Genomic DNA, 19,933 nt, shown 5'->3' with positions numbered 1-19,933 from the left:
ATTTCATATTTTTAATCTAATAGTTGGAAGAGCAAGTTAATATAAATGCATATTATTTTCCCTTTCCCCATTTCACTGATATAGCCTAGTATAATGAATGTACTTATTTTTAAATAATTTTTACTTAATTCTTCTTCTCAACTCTTACTTAGAGCAGAAACAGCAAGAAAATAATTGAAGTTGCAATAAATATCATATGGTCTTTGTGTAGAATATATATACATGTGTGTGTCTATGCTGTGTATGGATGTGTTTGTGTGTGTCTATTGTGCATAGGTGTGTGTGTGTGTGTGTGTGTGTGTGTGTGTGTATTTGTATCTGCATGTCTATATTTCTGGTAGCCAAGAAAATACAAATAGTTGAGATAAACAATATGAAATGAACATATTTCAGGAAAAGAAAATATCATCATAAGTCAATTGTTGCTGCCTGTTGTCTTAATTTTCACAGTTTAGTAACTGTCACAATTGGAGCTTCCCTTGCTTTCTTGAGGTATTTCCCTGATCATTACTTTTTATCAGTATAGAATATATTCATAGATACTTCACTTAAACCGCAAGGCCATCTCTATACATTTATTCATCATATAGAAAAAGATGTCTGATATTTATCAACACATTATCACAGCATATGTACCTACTTCAGGCTTATGTTTTCTAAAATTCAATCAAACATTCTTTTTCCCAGTCGCCCCTCAATGTAGTAATGTATGCAAACCTAATTAACTTTATTAATAAATAAATAAATAACATCTAATTCTATATATGTTTTACCTTAGTTTTTAATCTTCTGTAAAGAAATAAGTACATGAAATTAAGCATCTCAAGACACTATTTTCAGATTGCACTAATGGCACGTTTCAGCTCATTAAGTCAACGAAACATAGGAATAATGTTGAAAATTCATCTGTAAGCGACCTTATGCCTCGGGGTCTTTGAGCAGTAGATGGCCTTATACAATGGAATGAAGAATGGTTTCCATCTCCACTCTAATTCTCTATTTTCATGGCTATGTAACTTTAATTGTAATAGTCTCCATCATAGCTAAAGAGAGTTGGGTTGAATATTTTATTGTATTGTAATTTAGTAGCACTTCTGGTTTCATTTGGCTCATAATTATAATGAACTAAACATGCACTGGCCTCTGCCTATTATAATATTCTTTTCCAGAAATGGTGGTGCTTGTCATGTGACTTGAACTTAATATGAATGGATAACCCAATCACATTGCTTCTCACTTCGCTGCATTAATGTCCATTATTTAACGTGCCTCGGTTAGCACTTCTAAATGTGTTGATTTCAATGTATGTGGCTTCTCTTGTTTATAGCCAGAGGCCATGTATGATTCCTGGGTCTGTCTGAAGTTTCTTGTGGTTCAATAGGAAGCAGTGGATTTCTGGATGGAATTGCTAGAAGCCAAACTACTGTAGGTCAGCATAGCACTGAAAGGCTTCCATTGCCATTCGAGGTGAAACACACTGCACCTGTTATAGTATATCATTTTTGTAAGGGCCAGGGACACTGATGCCATTGAAATGAGCCATGTCTGCTCTGTAAATTAAGTTCGCAGTACCACCAGGTAATGTTGTCTGTCCAAAACTGACCATCACCCACACGCTGGAGTCTTGGAGGGGCCACTGAATTGTGAGGATGGACAAATATCTTAAAGCTGAAAAAACACTGAAGTACATTTGGACAGACTACATATGTAAGCTAGATCAATTTCAGAACACTTACAAAGAGAATACCCAAGAATGTTACTGAGTTATCAGGGTTCTACCTTCAAAGAATGCCATAAACAGACTTAATTAAAATAAGTGTAAAATTAATCCAGTGCATTTTTACAACATGAATTTGTTAAGGAATCTGATTTTTCCTCGTCAAAAAGCAACAAGCATTGACTATATGGTGCAGGAAAACAATAACACTCTTGTTTTAAGAACACTTTAGTGATGATAGTTGAAAAAATAATTGCAGTGTTTCCCTTATGTAAAGATGGTCGGGAACTTTAGCAGAAGAAGAATCCCGTGGTTTTTATGAAAAGAAAAAGATTAACAGTGCTTTCAGGGCGTTTCCTCCAGTTAACATTAAATAGAGGGGGGAGCTCATTGTTTGGTGGCTGCTAAGTATGTTTTAAAATTAGGGATTGTTTCTAGCTTGGGTATTGGGCTCTGGCTGTTTCTATGGTACTGGAATCCAGTGATGAGCCTGCCTCTGGCTTTCCTCCTCAGGCCGCCGCCATTTCCACGCCTCTCAGTGCCCTAGGCCTACGAGCCCTGTGTCTACGGACAGTAACATGAGTACTGCTGTAATCCAGAAAACCAGACCCGCCAAGAAACAGAAACACCAGCCAGGACATCTGCGCAGAGAAGCCTATGCAGACGGTAAGTCCGTTGAAACAGGTGAAAACGTCTATGAGGCTCGCCATTCCCCTGCTTCTCTGTGGCTAGTGGATGTATGTGTTCACTGACTTTAGAAACTACATTAACATCCATTAAGAGTAGCCTTATATTACTTACAGGAGTGAAATCCTTCCACATCTTGTCAACGGTCTTTATCCTTTGCGGTTTTCAATGGCTGGTTAGGAAATTACATGAACATTTTTTAAAGTTTTTATTTTATGGTTTCATACAATGGCCGTGACTCTAGTTGATGTCATAACATAGGATCAACCATTGCCAGGTCCACTGATCAAAACTCTAGAATGTCTCCGTTTTCTTCATTCTATCTTTTAAAAATAATTTCACACTTCAACAAAGAGCAGTCAGTGTACTGGGATAATTTGGGCAACCACAGTGGTTTTACAGTTAGTCTGAGCACCAGAAGGCAGGCACCTCAAATCCTCTCCTTCATGCCGTCACATGCGTTATGGACTCTCGCTGAAGAGGGAACACTTGTCCTCTCAAGGGGGCAGAGGAGGATAATACAAACATTGTGATGTTGTCTAGAGAAAGCCTTTAATGAAAGTGCCTCAGGTGACCCAGCCTTTATTAAACCGCCACCACCTTCTCATTTTATAAAACAACCCCTTGGGCTTTATTGGAAATTCATGTAAGAGAAATTCTCTCGGACTCACCCATCTTGTCAAGTTTAGTGAATGTGCTAAAGGGGTGGGGGTGGGGGGGTGGAGGAGAAGGGTGTCACAGGCACTGTCCTCACCTCCTAGGTGTCGGCAGCCACAATCCGATTAGGACTTTCCTTCCTAGTCAGCAATTTTTCATAAAGGCCATCATTTGCTATTATCATATGAAAGCTTAATGTTATAGATCGCTATCCAAGGTTATGGGGAGGGGCCTCTTGGAGGTCCTTTTCCCTGTGAGTCTTGCCACTTGGCAGAAAAATTTAATGCAAAGCTCACAGCCTGATGAGCACAAAGTAATTTTGCGATGAGTGGTTGTCCATGCCATTATCTGGAGTTTAGGCAGAATATTTTCTCTCACTAGCATCCATCTGATACTAGACGGCATTAAATCCTGGCGGGACACAGTGCACCTGGGCCTCCTGGCTGCTGCCCAGGACTCGATCGTCGGTGAAACTGAGCTGTCCGAATATTATCTGATTTTGAAGGCTTATTACAGTGGCTCTGTGCATGTTTGCCTCCGTGAAGGGACAAACACTAGGTGTAAATCCTCAAACTCTACAGGCCGTCTTACATTTATGGGACTCCTGTAATGGCATTTTACAAGTTTTATTGCTGTTTTATCAATGTTTATTATCTGGAAGACAGGACTCCTCACTGGAAGGCTGGTCCGGTCCGAGGACAAGCCTAGATGTAAACACATCTAAATTGAACACATATGGAAAAATCTGGCCTAAAACTTTTGTGTAGATCTTTCTACCTCTTATTTATATGTATTTAGAGAGAAGTCTGGCCTTGCGTGAGGCCTCCAAACATGCTTGAAATAGTGAAGGCTTGCTACGTTAACAAGCACAGCATCACAGTTATATATTATGCCATTCTTGAGAACTCTTAGCTGTGTTTGTGTCCTGCCGTCTACAGGACTTGTTTTTGATGTATTTGAATACTAAATATGAATAATCACCAATCCTTGAGTATAAAGTATGAAATTGAATGATGAATCACCAAAATTATTTTTTATTTAACTTCAGGAATACCAAAGAACTAAGAAACTATTGAAATGTGTAATAAAAAGTTAATGTGAAATGTTATTTGGATTTAGAATAGGTCATTTCACAAAAGTGGTCACGTAAATTATCAGTGCTTCCTACAATGCAGAAGATAATAGTTTTCTGTAGCTCATGTAAATTAATACTGGAAAAATGAGTCAAGCTGGTTTTAAGTTATAGCTTTATCTTCCCTTCAACATGGGGAACCATCCATCCTTAAGTTATGATTACTAGACTGTTTCTTCAATTCGTTTCTGAAAATTTCATTGAAAAAGCTATGTGTTATTTATACTTCCTAAAATGTACGCTAAATATTTAAAACCATAGAATTCAGATCTCTCTTAGTGCACTAAACAAGAAATACAAACTATCATACTTATATTCACACACACACACACACACACACACACACACACACACATACACACATACACACACATATACACACACTCACATACACTTTATAATTCTGGTACTCAAATCCAGCGTTTTCTGCTCCCTCTACCATGATCCATACCCTATCACAATATGAGTATACTCTTGATAGCAGCTATGAAATAGAGATAAAAGTGATTTTTCTCTGAAAACAATTTTATCTAATTATTGTACTGCATTTAGAAAATATATCTGAAGGGCTGAAGAGATGGCTCAGTGGTTAAGAGCATTAGTTGCCCTTCTAAAGGACACAGGTTCAATTCCCAGCACCCAAATGTCACCTCACAAATATCTATAAATCTAGTTCCAGGGAATCTGACACCCTCATGCAGACATAATGGCAGTGAAACACCAATACCCATAGAATAAAAATAAATACATCTTTTTAAAAGAAAATATGTCTGCAGATCATGTTATGAAGAATCCCAGTAATAGATACAGTTTTTTATGCTGTTTTATAAGATTGGTAGGTAGAAGAAAGCATTTGAGATGTCTTTTGTTAAAATCTGAATTAAGCATATTTATAAAGTATAGAGGAGTTGGTGACTTTTTGTTTGGTTTTGGTTTTTTGCCTTTTCTGTAAGTGCAGGGTATTGACTGGAATGGATGAGTCTAGTTATTATGTATCAGTTATGAGAACACTGTCCAAAATGGGTGACATTCTCGAGTTTATAGCATCTTTGCTTTATAAATATCACCCAAACTTCCATTTCCCCAGTCGTCTTCAAAAGCATTCCAAAGAATAAACGGGACCTCCTTCTGGGTCAATAAAGTGTAGTTTTTGAGGATCCCTCTTAGCTGGTCTGTCTGTTGCTTCATCTGTCACAAAACAGTACCACAGACTTTACAATGAAAACAACACCCCTGCCTTTCCTCAGAGCTCTGGAGGGTAAAGTCCAAGACTGAGTTTGGAGCAGGGCTGCATCCTTCGGAGCAGGGCTGCATCCTTCGGAGCAGGGCTGCATCCTTCGGAGCAGGGCTGCATCCTTCGGAGGCGTCCCTCCTGTGACTTTTACCTGACCTCCCCTTAGTCTGTAAGTGTTCTCGAAACTCTTTTTATATGAGCATTAGTCTTATTGGATTGGACCCCATCGAGTAAGCTCATTTGAATTTCATTGCTTCTCAAAAGACTCCAGATACACTCACGTTCTTAGATAGTGCGGGTTGTGACTCGGAGTGTAGTTTTGGCAAGGACATAATTCACGGCATAAGAGCCCACCAGCCCCTCCAACTTCGTGACCATGTCTTGCCCTGGAGGTGAACGTAAGGCTTCACGAACACCCAGGGAACACTTGCCTGCAAAGCAGAAGTCCGAGTCCTCCAGGTCTATGAACAGGACTGATTATTTATTTATTTATTTCAAGTTTGCCACCCTCAAGTTTAACCCAGATGGAGGATAGGATTAAAATATATGAATATTTATTAGCGGAAGTCTTGCAGAGTTAGAGTACATTTCTAGAACCTTCTAATAGACTCTTCCCTCCCTCGCTTTTCAACCTTCCAAATACATTTGCATATTTGATTTAAAAGCCAAATCTATAATATTTCTTCAGTCCTACTTTTCATAAATTATAAATTCACCATCCTCTTTAGAATGATGTTATTTTGACTTGATTCTTCATTAATTACCAGGTCTTGGAACTTTAAGCAGTTAAGTAAATAGAGCATTGACTCTGTCTAGCAAGTTAATGCTGCTCTGGCAGGATCCATTCCCGTATATTACTTTATATGAGGGACATTTTCCTATCTGGGGAGTCTTATAAAAGAGGAAGGTGTTAATAAGAGTAGACAGAGAGACTGAAGAGATGGATGAAAGGTTAAGAGTATTTGCTGCTCTTGCAGAGGACCTAGGTTCAGTTCTCATCACCCACGTGGAAGCTTTAAATAATTTGTAACTTCAGTTCCAGGTGATTCAATACCCTTATTGGCCTCCAAGGACACCAGGCATGCGCATGATGCTCATACATACATGCAGGCAAACATGGACAAAAATAAAATTGAACTAAATCTTTTTTATAAGATTTTTATAATTCTAATTCCCTAGTATTTTTAAATCCACTTTAAACTAATGCATAAGTTGGGGTAAAGTGCTACTCACCGATAAGGGAAATAGAGAATTTCTCATGTGAAAGTAACCTCGAGTTTAGCTTCATAATCATTTCATAATACCTTAGAAAGAAGATTTTATGTAGAATATTTTATGTAACATATCAAACCTGCTAGCATTTCTCTCCCTCAGTTAGGTACAGTGACAATTATATGCAGGAAGTTACTATTCTTAGCAAGGTCACTTAGTTCTCTTTTTGACTTGAGTTGTAGACAACCTCTGTCCAGAATATCAAGTAGTATGTTTCCTTTTGAACTTCGGATTCCCAGGACGCTGTTTGAGCCTATGATAATAGTAAGCATAGCCTCCGATACCCTGATGAGCCTGGAGAGCTTATTGTTCAGTGAAAGTGACAGTCTCTGGTGTTTGAGAAAGTGTTTGCAGTTGGTGTACGTTTATAGGCAGCAGCAGAACAGAGTGGGTACACAGACCCTCAGGGCCTTTGCCTGCACGGATGCTTTGGATTCGCTTCTCCTCCTCTGTTCTCATCCCCAGCTTCAAGCCGCTCTACGTTGCATCCCACGGTTTACACCACGGATTAAAGTTGATGGTTGAACTCTTTCTTGTCTTCTTCACTTTCAGTTTGTGCATGCGATACAAAACAGCAGCATCAACAACAACAAACACCATATATATATAATAACAAATACCGCAAAAATTCCATTGAGGCAGTCACCAAAGGGGAATATCCATGCAGTAATGACTGCCTATGTGTGGGACGAATATAGTACTTGGGATTCTAGAATTCAATGGAAATTTTGCTGTTGTCTATACTTTGGCCACAGACGTGTTGAGACTATTAGCAAGACAATATTACACAGTCAGCTGTGAAATATAGTAACAAAAACTTTTGCATTGTTGTTGTGTTGTGTTTATTTGTTTGTTTGTTTTTGAGACAGGGTTTGTCTGCGTAGCCCTGGCTCTCCTAGAACTCTTTTTGTAGTCTAGGCTGGTGCTGGTCTCGAACACAGAGATCCACCTGCCTCTGCCTCCACGGTGCTGGGATTAAAGGCATGCACCACCATGCCTGGCTATATCTTGTTTTGTTTTCTTCTTTTATAGTGGATTCCTAAAGAAAATAGCAAGTAGTCAAATGATAGTTCAAACTTCCTTCTTTTAGAGTCAAGTACAGTTTATACTGATGTCATAGCTTCAGCCTTCAGTGTCAAAGGAAAACTAGTTTAAAAAGATCTACTTTTTGTTAAACGGGGAAAGAGAGGTGGTTCCTTTTATAAATAAATATGGACACAAATGCATATATAAATATGCAAATGAATGAGAGATCCTACATTAAACTAGTACTCTTCAGTTCTTTCATTTAGTATCATAGTAAGAATCTTTAAGGTTCGTTCTGACTGTGGTGGTGTTTTGAGAGAAGGTCTCACGTAGACCAGGCTGGCCTGGGCCTTGTTGTGTAGCTGAAGAGGACCTTGAATTCTCATACATCTGCATCCTGAACGCTGCAATCACAGGCATATGCCTCTATGCCATGTTTTATTTGGTGCTGGGGATCGAACCCTGGACACTGTGCATGCCGAGCAAGCATTCCCACTACTAACTAATCTCTAACTCCTTCAAGGTATAGTTTCGATATTCAAGAATTTCTCATGTAGGTACATAAAAATGATAATTAGTAGAACACTGTTAATGCCAGTAAAAGATCTGTAAATGACCTGTATGTTCCTCTGTGGAGAATAGCTAATGATGCATTTATTGAACAAAACATTATACAAAAAAAGAATTTATTCACTTGGAGAAGTGTACAATTACATGATTGGGAAAAGGAGACATGATACAACTCGTGATAATAAAAATGCAAGGCTGTTTGTTTTTATATGATGCTTTTTATTAGATTACCGCCTACAGATAGATGCGTACTATCCATAGCTCCATATAACTGTTTCATATAGAACCTGACTGTAGATAGTGCTCCCGTGAGTCATGTGACTCATCCTAGTTTTGTTATATAAGAGTAATTGGGGAAGTGGGCTATAGAAAACTGTTTAAACTAATCACTCTTCATAATCCATACTCTCGACTGAAATGGAGATAAGGAAATAAAAGATGTATTGGCATGTCTCAATTCTAATATGACTTTGACATTTTTACTATGTAATTTTTTACCATGAGTACTTTTTATTTGAAATCCCAAGGCTGAAATTATACTAAGTATTTTTTAAAATATTTTATGAATCCTTTTAGGTTTTTGTTTGTTTGTTTGTTTGTTTGTTTGTTTGTTTGTTTGTTTTTCGAGACAGGGTTTCTCCGTGTAGTTTTGGTGCCTGTCCTGGATCTCACTCCATAGACCAGGCTGGCCTTGAACTCACAGAGATCCACCTGGCTCTGCCTCCCAAGTGCTGGGATTAAAGGCATATGCCACCACTGCCTGGCTAGTTTTTTTTTTTTTTTTTTTTTAATGTTGCCTTTCAAATATGGAAAACATTGCTCTACCTGCAGACATGACTGAGTGTATAGTAATGTTGATTCCTCTTTCTCTGATTTTGGCTGCTCTTAAAATGTGCATTATACACATGACTATTTTTCCTTTCTGTCTGGATTCTCTGAAAGCCCCTTCTGTTCCCTTTCCTAAAATTGAACTCAAACATCTTTACAAAAACTCTCTCGTTGCTACACTCAACACCTACAAGTATGTTTTCACACCTACTAGTAAACTATGGCTAAGGCCCTGGGAGTCATCTCTGATCGCTTCCCCTCCCCAGTACTGTATTCTATGATTGATCATTAAATAATACTAATTTTTTTCCTTAGTTGCTCAGATGAATTCTCTGCTCTCCTTTAAACACTCCATTGTAACATTCCATCCTCTATCTTTGCATATATAGACTATTATAATAACCTCTTAGTCTCCTGGAATAAAATCCCTTTTATTGTAATCCATCTATCACACTACAGTCTAGCCCTTCCTTGAAAAGTTGTTCATATTATGTTAACTTACCAAACACTATTAAGATGTATTTCTCTTTATTCATGGAATGTTTCTAAGAATCACTTTTATGAACTGCAGTACTGCTTAAGAAGAATGCACTTTCTAGATTTTCAACAATATGCATAGTTTCATTTTAGAATATACTCATGATGTAAAGACTTTAAATTAATATGGTTTATACAAAATATTGCTTGAAATGTAACTACTAGATATAGTTATACATATAAAATAAGAAATTAACCTACATTTCTACCAGTAATTATCTGGTTTAAAATGTCTGGGTACAGGGTGAAGAGAGGCCTTGATTGAACTGTAGATATGTGTGATCAAATGAAATAAGAAAAGAACAGTAAAATTCAGATTAAGAATCTAAGGGCATTAGTCTTTGGTCTGATAGTAAGCAGCTTTGATATCAGAAAAGAAGTTAAAAATCTATGTAGAGCTTTTTACCTACACATTAAGAAGGGATTTAGGCCAGATTAGCGATGGCAATTAAAACTTAAGTGCCAGCTTTAATCAATTTGAAGAAGTTGCCTAAAGATGTAAGAGAATATTCATCCAGGACCTTGGAAAGTATGCTGAAATCAAAGAGGAAGCTGTGCTGCTTGGAGTAGGGAAAAATTATAATGCATATGCACAGTAGAGGCTAGCTCCATAGTAGATAGTCTCCAAGTCCTGATTCTATCATTCAGTTTTTCTATGCTTGGGTGATGATAAATATTAAAGTTATCAGTCTTAATTGTTGTTAGCTTCAATTGCTCTAGTCCATGTAAAGTACAATATTTCAAAAACTGAATGTGACTCCAATGGTAAACCTACTTTTGACGAATTTCGACCTGTCAGATCTCACGCCTTCAAAATGTTCTTTTTAGATCTTCCACCCCCTCCGGTACCACCACCTGCTATAAAATCGCCCACTGTCCAGTCCAAGGCACAGCTGGAGGTACGGCCTGTAATGGTGCCCAAACTCACCTCTGTAGAAGCAAGAACAGACAGATCGTCGGACAGAAAAGGAGGCAGTTACAAGGGGAGAGAAGCATTGGATGGACGACAAGTCCCTGACCTGCGAACAAACCCAGGTGACCCCAGAGAAGCACAGGAACAGCAAAATGATGGGAAAGGACGAGGAAACAAGGCGGCAAAGAGAGACCTTCCTCCAGCCAAGACGCACCTGGTCCAAGGTACTGGTTTTCCAAACAGCAGACAAACACAGAATCCCTTAGTAGACTTTCTGTGACTATATCAAAAGAAGTATGATTAAGACCTTTCTAACACTGGTGTGGGAATGTGCTCAGCTTATGTAATACAATCGGTTCCAGTCCATGGCATCAAAGTTCTTTGAAGAGATGCCACATGAATTGAATTTGAGTTTTTCATTAGATTTTAATGGAAAGCATGCTTTCAGCAGAGTAAACAAGGAGACTGTAGATATCAGGTAAAAGAAGTATATGGATAAAAAGTGAAGAAAGCTTGAAAATAAATGTTTGATGATCAGGGGTTTCCAGTTTTGGAGAATAGGACCAGGGATCAACAGCTAAAGACAAATCTACGAAAGTGACCAGATTGGAAAAGCCAAGGATACCATGAGAAAGAGTTTTAGATGTATTATATCCTCAGCAGGGAGCCATTTTGCTGGGGATGAGGAAGAGAAGGCAATAGAACACATGTGACATGAAATGCAGAAAGGTGACTATTTGATGGGAGGAAGGGAACTCCCCAGACGCTGGTCAGAGGCATGAGGGAGGAGAGTGGGGGGAGGAAGGTGAATTTGAACAAAGTATGAGGACACAGATGGGGCGAGGAAGGTGAATTTGAACAAAGTATGAGGACACAGATGTATGAAAATACCACAGTGGATTTTAGAGCAAGTGGTGCTGAGCTAACGACTGTCTGAATTATAAAGACCCAGTGTCAGCACTGAGGCATTGTAATGTTTATGAATCTGTTCTCTAGGAGGAAAAACAAAATGACACCTATGTTGTAGCCGGTTGGTCACCTCTGTTGTATGAATGTTTCCCAAAGCTAAAACTCTAGCTGCTAGCATGAAGCCAGTGAATACAAAACTAGACAGAGATGATGAGTGCAGCTAAATCCCAGGGAAATGTCCCAAGGTGTCAGGATTAGTCTACGAGTGGAAGAGAATCCACATTCTGTAAAGCACACTGAAATTGTCCACTCCGAAGATAAAGCAGTCATGATAGCTAAGACATGAAAAATAGTATTCTATTCCCGGCATTTTAACCAGTTGTGGATCTCTGTAATAGTCTCCATCGCTAGTAAAAGTGTGCATCTTTGATGCGAGAGGAGAGCTATATGACCTGTGGCTATAAGGATGAACATTTAGAATACGGTTAGACATTACGTTAGCTTCAGAGAATGGCGGTAGAAGGTTCTGTTCTAGGCTCTGTACCATCCCCAGCTACAGGCAGTTGGCTAGGTTTACAGTCCCAGGTAGGCATTCCCTCCTATCAGACAGGCTTTAAGTCCAAGTAAACCAATGTTGGTTATGCCAAAGATAAAAGTCCCACTCATGCACCTTTGGGGATATCTTGCTGGGCCAGTCATTGTGGTTTGTAAGCATTACCGCTGGGTAGAACTACCCCAGTTCATGTATCTTCAAGGCAAGCCCCGCACCTAAAGCTGAAGAAACATCACAGAAGAGGGGCCGGAATGAGTGTAAGATCCAAATGACCAGGATGCCTACTGCTATGTAGTGCACCCTAGACATCAAAGAGAAAAATATACTCATGAACTTTCAACATTATGCTTGAAAAAGAACAACATAATGTCACCACCAGTTGACATGCCAACATGGATAGGGTAAATTCCATAAGGTCCTATCCCTAAATAAAGAGCTACAGGTAGTGGGGGGTGGGGGTGGGGGTGGGAGGGCAGGAGGTGGTGGCACACCCCTTTAATCCCAGCACTCAGGAGGCAGAGGCAGCCTGGTCTACAGAGCTAGTTCCAGGACAGCTAGGGCTGTGTTACAGAGAAACCCTGTGTCAAAAACCAAAAACGAGAGGAGAGAGAGAGAGAGAACATAAGCAACACTAAACGGATTCAGTGGGTTCTATATATGTGTGTATATAACAATAATAATTAAAGAAAAGAGGCCATGAATTAGGGAAGAACCATGGGAAGAGTTTGAAGGAGGGAGTGATGTAGATGTGTCATACTCGTATATGAAATTCTAAAAACAATTTAAAAAATAGTGTTCTAGGATTAGAAGTAGATGGATGGTAGAGTGCTTACCAACAGAGCCTTGAGTTCAATGTTAGCATCATTCACACACACACACACACACACACACACACACACACACACACACACTCCTACAAAGAATGGAGATAAAATACACAAGTGGACTGTGAAATGACACAGCAATTAAAGCGTGAGGACCGGAATTCCAATGCCCAGAACCAGTGATAAATGTGGGATGGGCATGTCAGTCCACCTAGAATTCTAGTTTTGGAATGCAGAGGCAGGAAATGTTAAGAGAAAGCTGACTAGCAAGTCTAGCCATCAGCAAGCTCTGGGTTTCACCAAGAGACCCTCCCTCAATAAATAAGATGGAAGAGTGAAGGGAGATGATTCCAGACATCAATCTCGGGCATCTGTGTGAATGCATGCCCACAAACGTACACAAATACGTGTACCCACACACGTAAACCATGTGTATCACACATGAGAAAGTGGCAAGAGGAAAAAGTGCTAGACATGGCTGCATGTATGTGCAGCATATGACCAGTACCCCCCAAAAGAAAGAAATATGAAACATTACAAGGTAAAAGTTTGATATAGTCTTATGAGAAAAAGAAAATTTTGGAATGTGTCTTCCATGATTACTGTTTTTGACTACAGTAGTCAGAATAGTAGCCAGAACTTTTGATTGCAAGAATAGAACTTTGACTGTCAGAATAGAAGCCAGATTGGAGAACTGAAGAGGGTGTGGAAATCTGGAAAGGAACATGTATTAGTCACCTCCATATTTCTGTGGCCAAAATATCCAATAAAATCTCTTATGGGAGGCAAGATTTATTTTGGTTCACACTTGCAGAGAGCACATGGCAGAGAGGTATAGTGGTAGGAATGTGATACGAAGCCGGGAGCAGAGCTGAAACCAGGAGCACCAAAGTGGGACACATGCTGCAAACTTGGACTTGGATGTCAAGTGCAGCTCCAGAACTGTGCCTTTAACACAAACACGGCCGCCATGTGACCGTGGAGTCCTTGGTAACATCAGCCTGTTAGCTTATCTCTGGCCATTAAAGCCAAGCTGATCTAGCACTAAACTTTTGACTCCTGGCCCTGCGTTCCAAGCAGTGATTCATACACTGAAGACCGTGATGTCAGTTATGGACTCCATGTCTGGCCAGAAAGAAGGAGCACTTTTGTGGTGATGAGCAAATTCCACAGTAAGAGGGATGCTTGAGGAGAAAGCTGCAGGGCATCAAAGAGCTGGGTGTGACAGAATCAGAGCCAAGAGGAAAAGGAGTTTAGATCCATCCTCAGAAATGCACTAAGCAGTTGTTACATTATAAAATTATTTCTGTCTATAGAGCTAAGTTGGAAACCGTTAATATAGAAATAAGGAAACTTAGCCCATGATGTGCACTTAGCTGATCCAGTCATTATGCTTTGATTTTCCGGATTTTTATTTGAACCATAACCCTGCATGTGTATATCATTAAATTATCATTGCTAAGCATTGCTGTAATTTTCACCTTCTTGATTCAATTTACATTATTTATTTAATAAGAGAGGCACCCTGATTTACATATGTAATGAATGGATATTTTTAATTAAGGAAAGTGCTTTTCTAAACTTGAAGGTCTGATCCTTTGTGCTGACATTTACCTCTCTTTGATTTATTTCTACACATATCAAACACCCATTGTGCTATATTTATAGTAATAAGTCTTCAGATGTCTATAAGCCTCAACTTTGACCTCAAGAAGCTTGTAGTCGCACACACATGTGCTCACACATACAGGAGAAAATATCAGGACACTGACATTCGAGAGGCACTCTTTTTCACACTTACACGTAAAACACATCCTGAGAAGATAGATAAGGAAGGAGGGGTGCTGAAAGCTAAAAGAATAGTATTGTTGCACTTGAGTAAGAGCAGAGAGAAGTCGGAGCTATGAGGACTGAAGTGCAGTTAGCCCCGTCAACTTTCTCAGTTTTATAGTGGCAATGTAGATTTTACCATTAGATCTCATCAACAGAGTGAATAGGAGCTCCCACTGCCAATTTTGAGCCAATTTGCCTTTTAAGAAGGTAGTCTGTTCAGCAAGGAAAGAAGAAATGCATTGATTCCTGAGGAGAATAGGGGTAAGGCCGAGTTCTTAGCCAGAGAGATTTGAACATATTGTCATTTGACGAAATGAAAGTCGCCAGCAAGAAACAGGTGTAAGAAGATATAAGTGAAAAGAAACTACAGATGAGGAGAAAACTCCCAAGAGTCAGAACTGTGAATTGAGGCAGTGATGGGGAGAACGAAAAGAACAAGGGGCCGTTGAGGATTGTGACTGGCTTCCTAAGTGCACAGTCTCATGTCTCCCAGGAAGAGACTGTGGTCATGCAATGATGGAGGAACAGTGGGGGTCTAGGAGGGGACTTTGATCCTCTCCTTATCTTCTGCTGGAGAGAATATCAGTGGACCCAGGAGAAATCAAGCTCCACTCAGGCAGTGTGGATAGGGAAGGAATGAAAGAAGCATTGGGGGCTGACAGGGCAGGGGAGAGTAAGCAGAAGAGGATTTGTTTTGTTTTAATGGACTTAACGTCCAGAGTATAGACAGGATATGGAGGGAAAGTGATCAATTAAATGATTCAGCATCAGTAAACTTAAAGTTGTAAGGAGATCGAAATTCAGGAAATAATTCACTATTGTGCTATCTTAGTTATTTTTCTATTGCTGCGAAAAGACATATGGTCAAGACAACTAATAGTAGATACCATTTACTGGGGGCTTACATTTCAGAGGGTGAGTTCAGGACCATCACGGTAGGGAGCATGGCAGCAGACAGGCAGGCATAGTGCTGGAGCTGGAGCTGAGAGATTACATCACATACAAAAGTACAAGGCAAAGAAAGAGCTAATGGGGAGTGGCTGGGCTTTTGAAACCTCAAAGCCCGTCCTCAGTGTCACACCTCCTCTAACAAGGCCACACCTCCTCATCCATCCCAAACAGTTCCACCAACAGGGACCAAGCATTCAAATATTTGAGACTGTAGGGGCCATTCTCATTCAAACTATCACAAGTGCCTTATTATTTGAAGTCACTTTCTGAGATTGAGAGTTCAATGGTGCAAATACATTGAGGTTGGTTTCTCAGTAGGGAGAGTCTGTCCCCAAGCTTAACAAGTATTGGGAAATGACTTCTTCCTTCTAACTCGTTATAAGAAGACCTTCATTACATAGTGTTTTGTCTTTGTTCATATTACAGCTCCTTTAAGCACAGAGTCTACTATCACTTTGGGGGAGAAGGGGTGGCAGTAGAAACTAAAGTAGCTAAATTAGCTGAGATCACATGATGAATAACGTGATTGGAAGTCAATTGATTCCACATTTGACTTGTCTCCTTTAATGGCCTTGGTCCCAAATGAGTTTGAGATGGACACTGGTTTTATGAGTGGAGTCAATCCAAGTCCCTAATGAATGCATGGAAAACAAGACTTGTTATTTTCATTTTTAAAAAGCAGTCCTGCATTATTCATTCTGCCTGTAGTGTTCATACTTAAGCCTTAGAATCACTCATGTTTGTCCATCCAGGATTGCAGATAAAGAGGAATGGCAAGTTATAAGGTGAAAGTGTTCCATCTTTTCCACATGCTCTCGTTGTATTTTTTACACAGAGGATATTCCACCGTACTGTAGACCTACTTTCCCTACATCAAACAACCCCCGAGATCCTAGTTCCTCAAGCTCAATGTCATCACGAGGATCAGGAAGCCGACAAAGAGAGCAAGCAAATGTAGGTCGAAGAAACATGGCAGAAATGCAAGTTCTTGGGGGATATGAAAGAGGAGATGATAATAATGAAGAATTAGAGGTACGCCAAATCTTCCCCACGTTTTAAAACATTAAAGTATAGTTGTGATGTCAGCCCTTGAAATTATGAACATCTGTCAGCATACAGACATATAACTATTTTGTTACAAAATTCCTGTATCCTAGACACCTGAAGTTCTGTGAACTGAAGAATTTTCCTAGAATGCGTTTCATAATTTTAAATGTTGACGGTGATGTCCTTGCAGACCTAAAATTCATATTCTTTCACATATTTCCAAATAACAAAATATATGACAGAATACAAGTTGAGAAATATCTTGGTTTGATATAATTTGTAGTATCATATGAAACCTCACTGCGGTGGGAGTTATTATATGAGTGTTTATTTTAGTGTCTTATTATCTGTCACCAGGCTTAATTTGACTAACCTTCCAGCTCTCTTACACCTTCACTGTTCTGGAAAGGAGCCTGGCCAGAAGAGGAACTCTGTCTAAGTCAAATAAATGTCTCTTCCCTTCTTTGTATCTAGGAATAATATACAAGATCTAGTTGGAAGCCGTTTTAAAAGTCCCTTCCCCTTGAAATTTAGTATGTTTTCTCAAGCTAATAAAAAGTAACTGAAAGACTAATTTGTTTCTTTATAAATATGTTTAATTTCAAGTAGATGTTAAATGAGTTTGAGAGTCTTCCTTCAAAATATAAGAAGCAATGTTACAAAATCATGTGTAACTGAATGCCATATGCATCTTGTGTTGAAATCTTATGGTTTGGAATAAGAAAAACTTCTCCTTCAAATGCTGCCAGACTATTAGTAAATTTGTAAAGTTATTTTTTTTTTTTTTGCCTTTTAAATAGAAGAACTTTTAGAGGGGGCTGAAAGATCTTCACCATTAAATCTAGTATTTAAAAATGATATGCAGAATTAAAATGGAGATGGTGCTGAGAAGTGGGGAGGTAGAGCACTTCTCCTTGCTCAGAACCCTGTGCCCTACCCTGTGACATCTAAGTATGGTACAGAACAGTTGGGTACTTCTTTGAGGGTAGGATTTGCAATAAAGACTGACTAAATTTGAAAAATGAATTAGCTGTGATGAACATTTCCCAACAAATGAATGAAGAAAACACAGGCAATGGATGTCAATAAGCATAAGACAATTACCTTTAGATTCGTTTTTGAATTGAACAAAAATTCCTCTCTTATAGGAAACCGAAAGCTGAAGACAACCAGGGAGGCTGATGATATTAATGTGACATCATCACTCCAGATGCCTCACGTCGGATGACACACAATGCCAGATGAAGTGTTCCGTGCAATCAGAATGTACAAATTGTCGTTTTTATTCCTCCTATTGGGATACCGTTTTTTAAAAATGTCTTGGGTTTTTATTGTTGCTGATTGAGTGTCTAAGCCTTGATGAACCTCCCTCTCCCCCCTCGCTGTTGCGACCGTTACACTTGACTTCCAGCAAGAGAGGTGTCTTGACTGCTTGCTTCAGCCATCAGCCAGCAAGAAAGATCAGAGCAGTTCTTTTGCATTTTGCCCCTGAGATATGGCATTGCACTGCTTATATATCAAGCTAATTTATAGCAAAATATTGATCAAACATACCAAGGTGATGATCCTCATGCCAAGGGCTCTCAAAATACAATAGTTCTGTGACCAACTGCTAATGCCAATTAAAGCATACTTCATTTTACATAATTTTAAGGTCAGTCTTTCATATCACCCTTTGCTGGGAGAAACTAAAAACCTATCAAATACAGAACTACAGATAATTTGAATGGGGAAGACGCATTGTAAATATATACTCTTTGCAACTCCTGGTGGTACTTTACTTTGTCTTCATTTCAATCGGTGAGATCTATTCTTCTTGGAAATGTACTTTTGGATAAGTAGGGCTAAGCCAGTTGGACCTCTGGTTATCTAGTCATTGTCAGAAGTAAGCCTAGCAAAAATCTTGTTCTATTTTTCAATCAAAAAGCAACTACAAATGCACATTGCAAGCAAGCGGATGTTTTTAATGACCAATTGAGTAAGGACATCCCTATCTTAACTGGCCTAAATTTCTTCTGGTAGTGTCAGTTCAACTTTCAGAAGTGCCACTTAAGGAAGTTTGTTTGATTTTTTTTTGTTGTTGTTGTTGTTGTTTTTGTAATGCACTGTTTTTAATCTTTTTTTTTTTTTTTGGTTTTAAAAGCACAATCACGAAACTTTATTTGTAAACCATTGTAACTATTAACCTTTTTTGTCTCATTGAAGAAACTGTTGAGAAGTGTTTTTAACCTGTTTTGTTAATGCTCTGTGTTTGTATTTGCAATATTTGAATGATAACAGCTGGTGAAGTCATGTGCAGACTTTATTGTGGGCTGTGAACCAAATGGTTCCAATTTTTCCTGGACTTTAAGAAAAAAAAAAAAAAAAGAAGAAGTGTTAAGTTTGTTGTGGCCAATGTTGAATCTTATAAGATTTCCTTAGAAGCTCATCAGAGGCATTCCTACTTAGAATTGCCAAGTGATGCTCTCTGACCGTAGAGTTTTATGATTTTTTTTTTGACATTATATGGATTTCATTGACTTTATAATTGGTGCTATTTGAAGAAAACAAAATGAACCTTTAGTCATACGTAGGTATCAGGCCTGACCCCACAAAACCAAACAAAACTAAACCACACAAAAAAAAAGGCTGGTATTCACCAAAAACTAAGTGTGTTCATTTAAGCAATTTGAAAAAGTCCCATAGAAAGGGTGTGCAGTACTAAGGGAACAATCCATGTGATTAATGTTTTCATTATGTTCATGTAAGAAACCTCTTATTTTTAGCCATAATTTTGCATACTGAAAATTCAATAATCAGAAAAGTAATTTTGTCACATTATTTATTAAAAATGTTCTCAAATACATCATTCTTTCTTGTGTTGATTTTTTTTCCATTGTGTGATTATCAGATTTATTCCATTAAATCACAAAGTTGTTTTGTCTTAACATTTCACCACTATATTATCAAAAGAATAAAAGTTCTCAATTTGTTTTATGAGCATGCAGGTTCTGCTTGTAAGCAAATCTTCTCATTTCAAATGTGTGGGCTAAATGGAAGATGAATCTTAAGTTGAAGTTAGCTGTGTTACTCAGAGACTAACTCTGGGAGACATGTGGTTTTTGTTTAGTTATGTATGTTTGAATTTCAGTTAGCCTATTCCTAAAATAATCAGGACTCAACTACAATTAACCTCATTTGTAAAGTTTGAACCACCTATGTTCCGTCAGTGAGAGAAAGTTTGTAAATTCCATTGCTTGTCAG

The 19,933-nt window shown here is 38.7% G+C and overlaps 1 protein-coding gene across 1 annotated transcript in view; it reads left to right on the top strand.

Moving 5' to 3' along the window:
- The window catches only part of Robo1 (roundabout guidance receptor 1), a 386,707-nt gene extending 367,174 nt beyond the window's left edge, over positions 1-19,533 (top strand). Inside the window, exons 26-29 of the mRNA XM_059277691.1 lie at positions 2,231-2,383; positions 10,489-10,797; positions 16,479-16,675; positions 17,839-19,533. Coding sequence (XP_059133674.1) covers positions 2,231-2,383; positions 10,489-10,797; positions 16,479-16,675; positions 17,839-17,853 — 674 coding nt within the window. The 3' untranslated portion in view covers positions 17,854-19,533. The remainder of the gene's footprint in view (positions 1-2,230; positions 2,384-10,488; positions 10,798-16,478; positions 16,676-17,838) is intronic.
- The last annotated feature ends 400 nt before the right edge of the window (positions 19,534-19,933 follow it).

Source organism: Peromyscus eremicus, chromosome 12, assembly GCF_949786415.1.
Source record: "Peromyscus eremicus chromosome 12, PerEre_H2_v1, whole genome shotgun sequence".
NCBI classification, from domain to species: Eukaryota; Metazoa; Chordata; class Mammalia; order Rodentia; family Cricetidae; genus Peromyscus; species Peromyscus eremicus.
Note: the sequence above shows the minus strand (reverse complement) of the source record. Positions and strands in the feature narration are given on the sequence as shown.